Source organism: Notolabrus celidotus, chromosome 21, assembly GCF_009762535.1.
Source record: "Notolabrus celidotus isolate fNotCel1 chromosome 21, fNotCel1.pri, whole genome shotgun sequence".
NCBI lineage: Eukaryota > Metazoa > Chordata > Actinopteri > Labriformes > Labridae > Notolabrus > Notolabrus celidotus.
In genome coordinates, this window is record NC_048292.1 from 16566541 (window position 1) to 16580418 (window position 13878).

Here is a 13878-nt window from a genome sequence, read left to right on the forward strand (position 1 = left end):
AAAGAAAAGTGGGTGGTCGACCTCATTCTCAACTGTGAGAAAGAAAAGAAAACAGAGAAATGATAACTTACTTTTCTCTAAGACGGCCGACTTCTCGTTTAAAGTCTTCGTCCTCAAAATCAGAGTCATTGTCACTGCTCATGTAGGAATTATTAAAGGAGTTGTTGTTGAGACTTGGCAGGGAGGCTTTGTGAGTGGAGTCGGGACTCAGAAGCTGACCAGGATCACTCGGTCCGTTTGCAGCTTTTGCAGCAGGTGGAGGCGTCTGACTAGACTCAGGACTCTTCTCCTGGGCACGACTGACTGAGAATCTACCAACACGGGCCTCTGTGCTGGTGGTAACCTAAAATCAGATCAGAAACATTGGGTTTAATATGAAAGTAATGGTTGGGGCAGAAAAATAATATACTTGTCACACTTCCAGATAAAAAACAGGAAAAAAAATACCTGGAAGCGTCCGATCGTTGTGGCAGGTTTTGGAGAAGGGCAAGGTGAATTGACAGGGGAGGGCTGGTGGGACGCTCCCAGAGTCCTTTGGGGGAGCCCATCAACAACATCCCCTCCTTGTCCTCCTCCTGTTCTCAGAGGATTCAAGGAGTCCTTGTGCAGAGTGTTCTCCGGGCTGGAGAGACTGGAAGAGGACGAAGAGGAAGAAGACGAGGAGGACGAGGTGGTGGAGGAGGATTCGGTGCAGGCTGGGCGTTTGACAGAAGGCTCCTCAGCAGCCAGTGAGACCTAAGAGGAGAAGAGGGGTCACAAAATTATGCTTGAGATTAAAATATTCACTCAGGGCCAAATTTGTCACCATTAGCCGAAGCCAAAAAAAATGGGAGTGCTTGGATACTGTAGTAAAATCTGACCTGAAATCTCCCCAGCTTAACTCCCCCCGAAGGAGCAAAGGAGGACGTTGGTTCTTCTTCTAAAGAGAAGGGAACTGAAAATCATAACAATAAATGTTAGACAGATAAAATACTCCCACATATTATGAAGAGATGAATAAATATACTTACTTGGTTGTCCCATTGAAGGTCCGCCACTGTGGGATGCCTGAGGTTTGCACAAAGACACAAGAACATTGGTTAAAATCTGTCCTTGATTTAAAACTGTCTGTATAAAATCAGACTGACATCATCATGTGTGTTTACCTGTGTGTGTGTGCTCAAAGGGACTGTCTCTGGGCTCAGTGCTCGCCTTAACTGAGCATCCAGGTCCTCCAAAGGCTGCTGGGACTGTATGAAGAAAGACACAATGTTAGATACACACACGACAGAAGAAGGTGAATTGATTGGCACAGATAAGCACACAAAAGCGCAGAGTTGCCAAAAGCAGTATGGCTTCAAGGGCTTCAGCAAGCTTTAATATGCTTTCTTACAAACATTTAGCAATCAAGCAATAAAATAGTCAAACTGTTGGCTCATTCAAATATTTGATGTACTCACACAAAGAGTTTAGTCTTATGGTGGAAGTTCAATATATTGTAAATAAGGTGTTCAAAAATCTAAAATAGGAAAAGATCCTTTAACCCTCCTGTTATGTTACGGGTCAAATTGACCCTTTTTTTTTTTTTTTTTTTAAAGTTCAAGAATCCCCCAAAAATTGTTAAACGTATTTTTTCAGTATGAAACTTCTTCTGCTTGGCTTAATAGGTGAAACCAACATATAAAATGAAAATGTTTGATTTCACATATTTGCAACCCCCCCTGCATGTTTATAGATATACTGTTTGTGGGTCAATTTGACCCAGCAGTCAAAGTTGAGGCCAGAAGGGGTCAGAAGTGTCAAATACTAGTTGTTTCTTTGCAACTGTGTGACATATTTCACCCCACTCATACACGCACACGCACACACACACATACACACACCCTTTTAACATGGATTTTAATTAAAAACAAGTGAGTTATCCTCATTAAACTATGATCTGTTAGAATTAAAGAACACCATTGCACTAAATATTGATTTAAGTGGTTAGTAATGGGGTTAATAATAACATTAAAAACATGTCTATTGGATTTTTTACAGGTTCTGACACTTTTGGATAATTAAATATGCCCAGCGTTAAATTGACCCAGGAGCATCATTGCTGTTCCTGAGTAACGAACATGACAGGAGGGTTAATATTGTGGAAATGTTCAGATAATGCTGAGCTCTAGTAGCCACTCAGACGTCTGCAGTGTTATCAAGCATCGCAATCATGAGCAAACAACATCCCTGAATTCAAATAGAGACAAGATGTAGAATATTTTATGTAATCCAAACTGGACAGAAAGCGTTTGAACACATTAACACAGGTAAGGTGGTATAGAGGTGAAACACACAAGGTATTCTAGTCTGGCATTTTCCCTGTAGTTGAAAAATGAAAGATAAAAATTGACATCCTTTGACTACTTTTTCTCAACAAACAGGACAGGTCTTTCCTAAGAGAAGTACATTAGAGTGAAGGGTTAAATGTTTACTCTGTTGGTCAGGTTTTTTGTACAAGAGATACTTATTATTTAACATTCATTAAGGGTTAAATAGGAAGTCTGTTTTAGCAGAGGCAGCCAAGGTCACAATTACAAAGAGTCTGGGGATTCCAATCAGTCATCTCTACCCTGTGGTAGCAGGTCTTCAGCTCGTCTCTCTGCTACTTCTGTCTGTCTGCCTGACTGTGATTTCCTCTATCCTCTATAATCACTCTTCATTTTACATAGAAGGCATTAGAAGGAGTTTCCTAATCATGTATTCTGAGCTGTTAAAGGTATAATGATATTTTAAAGTAAGATTTGGTCAATTCAGTGTTTGTTAAAGTCTTAGTTCTGACACATCTTTGGCACGACAAAAGCACTGCTTATACACAACAGATAAACATGAAGCTGTAATCCTAAGCAGGCACACTTTGAATAAAGCAATCTTCTGGAATAAACCCTGAATAGGAGCAAAAAGAAAAAAAAACACCTGTATTAGACAGGGTCCAGGGAAAGATGGCAGGAGTTCTGAAGTAGGAGAACTGGCCTAATCCCAGAGAAAGAGGTGATGAGAAGACAGAGAGGGAGAAATGAGAGAGAGAAGATTTGGAGAGGAAGTTATAAGAATGGTGGACATCGTGGAGAATGTTAAAAGATATTTTCATGCCAGATGAAATGTAAGAAAAGTGAGAAGAAATACGGAGAACACTATGGATCAAATAACCTGGGACATTTTAAGAGTAACAGGTGAAATACTTTTAAATTAACAAGAGAACATTTGTACGCTAGCTCACCAGAACAGTACCTAGTACATAAATGAAGTAGTAGTTTTTGGACAATGTGAAAAGAGTAAAGCTAATGGATCACTCACTGGCACCCTGGTTAAAGGAGGTTTGGATGGAGTGGTCTGGCCAAACGATGCAGCAGGGATGACTGTAGAAACTGAAATCATAAAGTCAGTAACATGATTACATATTCACTGATGAAAGCCTGAATGCAGATGACATAATGTTATTCATCTACATACCAATCTGTGCAGGGGTGGAGATCGGAGTTCCAGGTCCCTGGATTGCAGCAGGTGATCCCAGTGACCCGAGCACTAAGCTGGAGGGGGGCTGAGGAGGGTTGGTTGGCAGGCTGGAGCTAGGTGTGGTGACAGATGTGCTGGAGGTAGAAGAGGGTCCTATTGGGGATGAAGTACCTGCTGCATGAGCTCCAGAGGCAGGGTCAGATGCTAACATGTCTGCGGAGGGCACACCACCACCGAGGTCCATGAAGAGGGAGCGCAGCTTCTTCTCCAGGGCTTGGATATCGTCGGGCTTGCCCTGAGAATCAGTGGATGATTCACACCTGAGGAAGACATCGATGAGGGTTTTATCATCAATCGTGATTAAATGCAAAAATATACCCACAATTTTAAACAAATATCTGAATTTTCTCCCAAAATTAATGATCCAGGACTTTCCTTACAAATAAAATGCTTAACGTATTACTTTGGGACACTTGGATAGCCACGACTGTAACAAATAAAAAGACCAAAAAGCGACCACTTCTCACCTTGCATCACATTCCCCACAATGTGTGTGCGTCTGCCCGGGCAGTGCAGCTGTCTGCGGCTGTGAGTGCACCAATGTTGGTTGGACTGAAGGAGCGTTTGTGGTAACTGCCTGGAGCCCCACAGTGGAGGAAGAAGAGTTTGAAGGAGTGGGAGAGGATATCGAGGCAGGAGGAGTGATCTGCTGACCCTGGATGGCGGTTGTGGGGATGACAGTGGACGAGAGTGTGGGAGTAGAGGAGGTGATTGGGGAGCCTGACGCCTGATCAGAGGAGACTTCGCTGGGTATGAAAGTGGAGCAAGGAGGGGAGGATACAGCAGTCAGGGAAGGAGGAGGGGAGGGGAGCATTGCTGGGGGGATGCTGGATGGTGGTAAAGCTGAAGGTAGTGAAGTGACAACAGAAACAGTTTGAGATGGAGGTTGGGGAGTTTGTGCCTGCGCCTGAACCTGCGCCTGAACCTGCGCCGGTCCCTGGGGTTGAGATGCGGCCTGCATCCCCAACTGTGAAAGTACCTGTGACTGATGGACGGACTGGTTCACCACAGAAGGAAGAGGGGAGGAGGAGCAAGGAGGGCTGAGACACACAGTAGGTAAAGAGGAGGAGGGTTCTGAGACCTGTTCCTGTGTTTGGTTTAAATTAGAGGAGACAAGTCCAGCAGTAGCATCCACAGGAGGAGTGACAGCGCTGGCCTGTAAGGGGACAGGAGCTGCTGCAGGCTGCAGAGGAGGATGGGTGGAGTGGATGGAAGCAGGGGCCGTGCTGGGTCCAGCATCGAACTGGGTCTGGTTCTGTCTGAGCTCAGAGAAAGCTTGTTGTAGGCTGATTGACCCGGCAGACTGGGAAAGCAGCGGACCCTGACCTGGAGGCTGAGCTGGAGCTGAAATCAACAGAGACCAGTTTGAATCTCTTTGATCTCACATTCAGGAGAGTGTTAAGACTTCTATTTGACTAGGGTGGTCCAACTTGGGCGCTGACTTATATATGAGCATGAAGTATGTTAAACATTTCAGTTTCCACTGATCATATCTACTTCAACTAAAAACACACATCATATCTATTCAAACTGTAACCATAAATGTAATATTCAACATGTAAATCTTTGATGTCAGACAGCTGCACAAATACACATAAGTCTAGATGATTTAAAAAAAATAAAGATTTCTAAATGAAAATTTGGGATTTTGAAGAAGAAAGCACCATCTTTGGCTTTAATTCAACAGTTGAAAAGCAGTCCATGGCTTAAATGTTGAAACATCTTTTAAAGGCTAATTTTGGGCTTCAAAGTAGCCCGTCTTGTGCTGGTTACTTCACTAACTCAGTAGTTTCATCATGTGTCAAGGTTAGACAGAGGTGACACAGAGATTGTTCACTTCTTGTGATTTTAGCCACCTTTGTTCAAGAAATCTGATGGATTTGAACCACAAAGGTATGTTAATGCAATGAATATAATTATACTACTGGGCCCTCTCTGCTTTATTCTGAAAATAATGAAGGACTTTTGAACTGCAGTCTTAGCTTGTGCATCAAATTAAACTACGTTACTTGAACTTTGTGTATTACAAATGGTTTCTGATCTACTTTGTCTTTGACTACTGCTTAATTACACATTATCCAAATTGAGATCAGAAACAGATTTTATACTCCAGTGTTCCAGCGGAGGATCTGATGCTATCGGGTTAAATAAAAGCCAGAGTGTTATTGCATTCAGACAGAACATTTTTGCAATTTCCTCTAAAAGCATTGCAGTCTAATCTGATAAGTATGTGTGTGTGGCAGAGTACACTCCCTTTTAGTGTCTCTGAAGTTAAAGGGCAATTCAGGACTTTTTTTTTCTCAACCTTGTTCTTCATTTTATTTGTCCTTCTATGCTTGGCAATCACTATAATGATATTTCTACCCTTACCTGATTCAACAGGAGCAGCAGTAGCAGGAGAAGGAGAAGGAGAGGGGGTTTGTTCCTTCAGTCTGGCTTCAGGTACGGGGCTGACGATGAACCTACGACCAGCTGAATGGACCACTTGAGCTGTGGCACTGGGAGGGATGTCTGGGAAGAGGTGAAAAACATGCAGCATAGGTATTTGGTAGAGAAGAGAAAGATTGCAAACTGCTATAACTCATCAACTCATCTAAAAAGTTAACATCAAGCAAATAAGGAAGCCTTCAAGAGATAATATGGTATGTGTGTGTGGCCTTTTTGTCATATCTATAGATTTGGTAGGAACAAAGTGGTGTGTGTGTGTGTGTGTGTGTGTGTGTGTGTGTGTGTGTGTGTGTGTGTGTGTGCCTGTTGCCTCAAGGTCCTCTGGTGTTTTTCTACATTGATATACTGTATTTACCTTGCATGGGGACAGAAATAACAGGAATCTGCTGCTCCATAGCACCTCCCATCTGTCGATTAACAAGACATAAATATTAACACACACTATATAAAAGCAGTGAAGTGTACCTATTAACAGCAGCTATTTAACAGCTTTTCAGCAATTAGTCCAGCAATCCCCAATATAAAAAAGAGGCAAAAGAGAGAAACAAATAAATAGATTTACCTTGCTGTTTGCCTCTCTCTCCAGACCTTTCTCATCAGCGTTCTCTATCACCTCTCTGACCTGCTCAATGAATGATTCCCTCTCACTCTCCAGGATAAACTCGCTCTGGACCTGGACATAAACACAAAAAGTCACATTAGGATGTTTGTATTTTTGTGTGTCATATGCAAGGGACATAAAGGTGCAGTGCAAGGTCAGAGAAGCACATCAGTGCCCCGTGTTTAGGCCTGGTTATGAGTCTCTTGATGGAAGCAAGTCAGTCGTTTCAGTCGTTTGGGAAGGCAACAAAGGAGCTAGCACACAAACTAACTCTAACCAATGTTAAAGAGAGAGTAAATAAATCAAATGATGATGGGATTGTGTACCATGATCTGTGCAATCTCCTCAGGGTTGTCTCCATCCAGGTCAAACCTAAAAGTCACCATCTTCCTGTTGTGTGTCTCCAGCTGACACTCCGCCACCCTGTCTCCTCGGTTAGAGATCTACATGAAGACGCAAAGAAAAACAAAGGGAGGACAAAAAGAAAAAAAACAAATAGACAGAAGGCGTCAGAATGCAAACAAATGAGAATCCCTGTTAGATGTTTCTCATTACTTTTATTACGACTCATAACTCTGTAATAACCAATAAATACCAACAGCTGAACGCTACAAGAGAGGATTCATTGTTCAATTATGACTTCATAGATTTATAGGATAAATGATTACATTGAGAACATTGAGTTTGGCCTTTGAGATCTTCTCATGGCGTGATCGACTTCGCACAGAGCGTCTCTGATGTCGTTTAGTGGAGCGACCTTCATGACGGCCTCCTCCTCCCTCGTTGCCGTCGCTCAGACCAGAAGTCTCAGAATGGCCACTGAGGAGGAAGACACAGAGGACACATTTAATGACACATGAACATATTAAGAGACTCATTAACATTAAAATTGGACAAGACAGTTTGAGGGATGAGGCATCATTGTGCATCATTGTTCACCTCTCGATTGATGAAAGTACTTGAGGTGGCTGTAGTTGGGACTGGGACAGCTCTGAAGACTGAGAGGCAGACTGAAACACACACAGGCACGTTAATAATGCACATTCAAAGAGAATCTCTGTGAATTCTATCACCATTAAACAGCAGGGGAAATGAAAGTGATACAGCAGGAAAGCTGAAAGAAGCAGGAGTAAAAAATAACAAGAAAGCAAAAAAATCTTTCTGATTCTAGAGTACGAAGGACTCATTAGAATATGTTTTTAGGAAATCATCCAAATTGGGTCAGACACCAAGTAGCAATGAAAGAAATGTCACAAAGAGACAGAACATATTTTATATTCATATTGAGCAAACTGCATCTCTAACACAGCTGTTTATATGTTCCATCGTGGGCTGTACATGCTTCAAAACTAAAAGCTAACCATCAAAGCTAGAACATTTTCAGCTAAGGATGGCGATAGCACACAAAAACAGAACCTGCAAACTTGAGCATCACTTACTTCTAAACCTAAATATTTCACTCAGCGACATTTCAAAAACAAAGAGGAAAAACTCATCACAGTTTAAAGTTAGTTCAGTCCTCGATATTATCACTGAAATAATATTCTGTAAATGCAACAAGAATGAGTACAGACAGCAGCTGTTGTTGTAATATTGCTCTTCTTTTGGTATCCAAACCTTGGCTGCAGGATTTGCAGGATATTGAGCACATGTTATATGAGCTGACTTGTTCTCATCTTGAACTTACAAGTGATTTCTTGTGCTGAAAATTTTCCCTCAGGTACAAATATCATATTTGATACTTCACTTGACTGAAATACATCATATAACTGGAACACAGTTAAATCTCCTTTGATGAAACAGACTGATGCTAACAGTGATGCCTCTGTATGACCCACTAAAGCAAACCAGACCTGTAGCAGAATGAAAGAAAATGTGTATATTGTAATTGTAAAGCCTGTAACTGCTGCAGGGGGGTGGGTGTCACATGAGACAATTTAGTGCAGAGTGAAAAAATACACTTTTTACTCTTCTTCCCACAGTAAATCTTCACAGTGAGTGACATGTTTGATTGTAACAGGAGACAGGATGAGTTTATTCTGTCCTCTACATGTGTAAGATTTGTTTCTGACAAAAATAAAATCTCATCCGGCTCAGATTCCTGGATGACTTTGAGTATGACAGACTGTTTTACCTCTTCATGTCAGAGCATGAAGCTGCTTCAAAGACACAACACTGACACATATAATTCAAATATCCTGAAAGGTTTCAGATCCTCCTTCACTACTCTTGAAACTGCTCAAACAATTTGCAATCCAAAGCTTCAATCAAAGACTCAATGATTTCATCAACAGACCACAGCGTTCAGCTGCAAGACACAGACTCCACTTGGTGGGTTTGACTGTCCAGTACCTGGGGAGGGGCTTCCATGGGGGTATCAGGCGGGGCGGTGACTACACTGATGATTGGCACCACAGTGACCAACGGCTGAGGCACAGGTGTGGACACAGGAGGAGGAGGAGGAAGAGGAGGAGGAGGGGAAACAACAGTAGTAGGCACCACTCTAACAGGGACCGGAAGAGGAGAGGGAGGGGAGGCCACGGCCGCTGTCGGCATGGAAACGGGGAGGGATGGCGAAGAGGGCGGGGTCACCAAGGAAGCGGCAGACGGAGTTACACTGGGCTGAGAAGAGGAGGGGAAGGACCAGAGAGAGAAAGAGTAGAGGGCAGAAAGGAAAAAGGAGAAGGAGAAGGTGGGTGAGGCAGAAAAAGTGTGAGCTAAAGGTGAGAATAAGGGAGGCAGCAGAGTTAAAGGGGGGATGAGGACGAGGGGGAACGCGGGACGTGGTCAGATGTGATGTGTACTGTCTCAGTAATGGATCAGTGACCTGCAGCTGTTCTTCTTAACCTGAATGTCACCTCAAAGTGAAAGAGAAACCAGCTTAGATCATTATTAATCCATATTATAAAGACACTACAGTTCACTGAGACATTACTGAAGCTTTCAACTTCAAGACCCTCAACAAACAAGTTTCCAAGCAAGTAAACCAAAACACTGATCAGTCCGATTAGTGACATAAATTAAAACAAACCTCAGTGAGAGGACAGTCGTGTAAAAACTGTAAAATCATGCAACCAAAAACACCTCAGATCTCCACAGACAGAGTTCAGTACACGCGGCACAGCTGGGAGAGGAGCAAGGATATTTTCTGTACTTTGATTGTTGCCTCATTCTTTTACATTACAAAAGGATTCAGGGAGATATGCTGAGGCAAATGTTTTAGCTCTGCTGCTTTAATCCTTGAAAATGTACCAAGAATGAATGATAAATGAAGAACAACAAGTGCTATTAGAACAAAAACAACTCCTCAGTTAGCTCTAAATAACCCTCTATAATTCCTCACAATTACAGTCAGCTGCTTTTCACAGAATTTGAAACCAAATTAATTTAAATCTCCAAACATACATCAAACTTGAATGTTATTATGTATCCAATTATTAGACAATGACAACTGAAGGCAGTAAAAACAAACATGCACTGCTTTGCTTAATTTACAGCAGTTACATATTTATTCACAAAATGTGATCTGAGTACAAAACCTCAGGTGGAAAGAGTCAGAAAAACAAACATACTTCTTCTGTTTCTTGGATGTAAGTTATACTATACACCTTTCCAGTTACTAATATTCAGCTTCAACAATATTCTTCATTTCCTAAAGTGATGCTATGGTAAAAAATATGTCAGTATAGGTGCATTTCGACCAAGAGTTCCGGGGTCTTTTAGCCCCCAGAACTACTTTCCCCGGAACTAAAAGGTTCCTGTGCCCCCATTGTTGTCTGCGTTTCGACCGTGGACTGAAGTCCCTGGTGGATTGTGCAAATCAGGCCAGTGACATATGGAGAAAAAAAATTATATTAAATTGTATTTTGAAATCTTAATAAAAAACTAAACTAGTATGCATTCCCAGGAACTCCCTCTGTGTTTCAACAACTGTGTAAACTACGTTCAACCGAAAGTCCCAGGACCTTTCAAAAGTACTAAACCCCAAGCAGGGGCTTTTCAGGGGGAGATTAACTACCCCTGAACTAAATTTAGACCCTGGTTCCTCCGGTCGAAACGCATGTAGTTCAGGGGTAAAGTCCCTAGTTCCTGGGTAATGTTCCTGCAGTGGAAAAACGCCTTTTAGATTACAACCAATGCTTTGGAGTCAGATAAGAAAGAGTATCTGGGGTAAAAAAGAAGACACTATCACACTTCATCCAAACAACACAAAAACACAGTTTATACATCTACGCTCTAAATTGCACGCATTCAAACACAAACACACACACACACACACACACACAAAAAAACACAAAAAAAAAACACACAAAAACACATACACACACACACACACACACACACACAACAAAATGTAATGATACCTTGACCAGAGCTAGATGAGCAGCTTGGTACAGAAAGAACAGATGTTCTAAACTGGGAGATGGACTGAGGTCACAAAACTGAACACATACAGCCATCCAGTTTGTTCCAGCAAACATAGTAAATATATAATCAAACACAAAAACAAAACATGTTCAGAGGGAGACACGTGAAATCAAACCAAGTGATGAACACAGGCAGCATGCAAGTGAAAGAGAGAAAGAAAAGAGAACAAACTGAGCTGGGTTCAGTTTACAGTGAATTAAACAAAAACAGTCAAATCAAGCAAAACATGCCTTAACTATCCAATAGAGCAAAATCACATTATCTACGAACTGTATCAATCAGTTGTTTTCCATCAACATGACTTATTTGTTGACTCAGTGAAATATCTAATAAATGACTAACTTGCTGATTGAATAACAGCCTACCGGTCACATGGTCGAGCGGATAACTGAATTGAAGTCAAAAAAACATCCAGTCACGTGACTGAAAATGTGCAGTGCATGGTTTACAAGGAATCAGACTTGTTTCCGCTTTTCTCTCCACACTTTAAACTTTAGATTCCAGTTATTTATATTTACACTCAAAGATGTCTCTGCTTGACAGTTTGACATCATGAGAGGATTAAGCTTAATGATTCAGATATCATAAAGGGATTAATGCTGTGGTTTTACTGATCGCAGACCGTGTGTTCACTACATGTCAGTGTTTGTGTTTGTGTATTCATGTGTGAATCAGGTAAAGCTACAGTTGAGTGTTTGGAGAACACTGACATATTGTGTTAAGGTTAACAAACCCTGAGGTGTATCCTTGAAGACAGTAATAAATTCTGCTTTTGTATTTGTGTTAAACTGGCTGCAGTTTGGCGTTGGGTGCAAAAGTTCAAGTGTGTGTAATTACTGTAAGTGTATGCAGGTGTGTGTGTGGGTTGAGTTGAAAGCAGGCAGATATGGGAAACTTAATTTAAAATCCAGAACAACTGACAGCTGTGTGCATTAGGAATGTATTTATCAAGTATTGTGTTACATGTATTGGACTTAGTTCTGCTACTTCTGTGTACCTGTGCAGACGCCTGCGGCAGAGATATGTGTGTAGGGCTCTGAATTGAAGCACAGCTCTGACTGGATGAGACGACCTGCAGAGAGAGAGAGAGAGGAAGAGATAGAGGAGATCAGAGATTGCACAAAGAACCTTTTAAGGATTGATACGTTTTTAGCATGCACAGTTCACCATCATGTCGTGCTTTTAATAACCTGGATCAGCTTTAATCCCTGTTACAAGAACCAGAGTTAAATGGAAAATGCCAGCTGGGAAAATCAAATTTACCTTATTAAATTCATTAATATATTATCTCCTTCATTGTTTATTTCCTGAGTGGTGGTCAACCAATTAGAAAACCTCCAGAAAGTTCCAAAAACATGAGTCAGCACTCTTAAAAATGACTCAGCAAAGAAATCTTCCACAGTTTGAAGCCTTAAATATATCTCTTATGTGAAACAGGATGAGAGTAATTATGGGACAGCGGCTGGTTCAGATAAGGGAACTAAATACATTTCATCTTTTTATGACAAGAAACATTTGATCTCTGATTATTAATTTCATGCTCAATCAAATCAGTTCAAGACAGCAATTAGTTCATAACAGTGCTGGGGGCAAACACAGAAATACTGTGGTATTACTGTGGGCAGAGTGCCAGCTCTATGGGAGGGGTAACCTTCAAGCTAAGGCAACAACTTCAAAGAGAAAAGCCAACAGAGGAATTATTACTGTATAAAAGGAAAAAAGGGTGGAGTTATTTTTGGTGTTATCTTAATGCAGTTTAAACATCAAGGGGAAACAGTATTAATAAAAATGTAAGAAAAAGTGATGAGAAATGACAAGAGGAAGCTGCTTTTATGAAATTGGCGGCTTCAGTTTTTCTTTTAGTCGTCATACCTGTTGGGAGGTCCCAGGAGGAGCAGGCTGGGTGTTTGCAGGAATCATAGCGGGTCCCGGTGAGGGCTGAGAGGGGGGAGCCTGAACCTGCTGCTGGAAGACAGATTCACAGAAAGACAGATGGACAGAGAGGAGGGAAGAGATGCGATGTTGTAGGGTAAGATTGGAGGAGGAATCAAGAGAGGGAGAAAACAAGACTTAATGAGAACATGTTTCTAGCTTACACGTCAGAAAACGCACATGAATGCTAACACAAGGTACGTCTGCTGTTCTACTGATCATGAGCCTTTCTTCTTGTGTTTGCAGTCATGCACACAGACAACACATATCTGTACAAACACAGCAATATGCATATACACAGCTAGTAGTGTAGCTCATATAACAGCACAGGCACAGTACTGGGGTTAGGAAGGGTGTAAGTACAGGGTTTTTTCACATGCAAGTCCTAAGTGATCGGTAGTGATAAAACATCAAGGAAGCACAGAGTAGAAGCTGGAATAAATGGCCCTTACATTAAAATGTCGAAGAGATTCAAATATACTCCTGTTTGCTAAAGTCGTAACACTTCAAACTTCTGCACTAAAAACAAGGTACAATGTAAAGTAGTGAAGAAGTCATTATAATGGTGGTCAACTCTTCCTGATCCTGGTTATAGTATTAAACATCCCTCTATTCTAAGGCTGTTTGCTCACAGGTCATTGGAGTGTGCCATACCAACCCTTCAGCAAGTTTTGATCAGGATTAGAGACATCAGATATTCTAGTTTTGGGTTCTGAATTTTTTCCTGAATCTAATAAAAGTTGCACGTTTTAGGATTTGGAATTATTCCCATATTTAATGCATATTATGTGCATAATCATTACCAGTAAAGTACAGCAGCATACAGAGAATAATGACCCTGGTATGAGCCCTTAGACGTATGTATGTAACTTGTAATGAAGCCCACTTACACAAAGTGCTGTCGGAGCCTACATAAGGATTCTGCACCACACATG

At 41.4% G+C, this 13878-nt stretch overlaps 1 protein-coding gene across 1 annotated transcript in view; it reads right to left on the minus strand.

Moving 5' to 3' along the window:
* The window catches only part of wnk1b (WNK lysine deficient protein kinase 1b), a 117428-nt gene that overhangs the window by 14309 nt on the left and 89241 nt on the right, over positions 1 to 13878 (minus strand). Inside the window, exons 14-31 of the mRNA XM_034673650.1 lie at positions 12884 to 12976; positions 12009 to 12083; positions 8936 to 9205; positions 7523 to 7593; positions 7252 to 7402; positions 6910 to 7026; positions 6545 to 6655; positions 6338 to 6389; positions 5905 to 6045; positions 4002 to 4878; positions 3472 to 3794; positions 3316 to 3386; positions 2935 to 2991; positions 1146 to 1229; positions 1011 to 1047; positions 861 to 934; positions 448 to 735; positions 72 to 343 (exon numbers count right to left, since the gene is read on the minus strand). Of these exons, the coding sequence (XP_034529541.1) occupies positions 72 to 343; positions 448 to 735; positions 861 to 934; positions 1011 to 1047; positions 1146 to 1229; positions 2935 to 2991; positions 3316 to 3386; positions 3472 to 3794; positions 4002 to 4878; positions 5905 to 6045; positions 6338 to 6389; positions 6545 to 6655; positions 6910 to 7026; positions 7252 to 7402; positions 7523 to 7593; positions 8936 to 9205; positions 12009 to 12083; positions 12884 to 12976 (3164 nt within the window). The remainder of the gene's footprint in view (positions 1 to 71; positions 344 to 447; positions 736 to 860; positions 935 to 1010; positions 1048 to 1145; positions 1230 to 2934; positions 2992 to 3315; positions 3387 to 3471; positions 3795 to 4001; positions 4879 to 5904; positions 6046 to 6337; positions 6390 to 6544; positions 6656 to 6909; positions 7027 to 7251; positions 7403 to 7522; positions 7594 to 8935; positions 9206 to 12008; positions 12084 to 12883; positions 12977 to 13878) is intronic.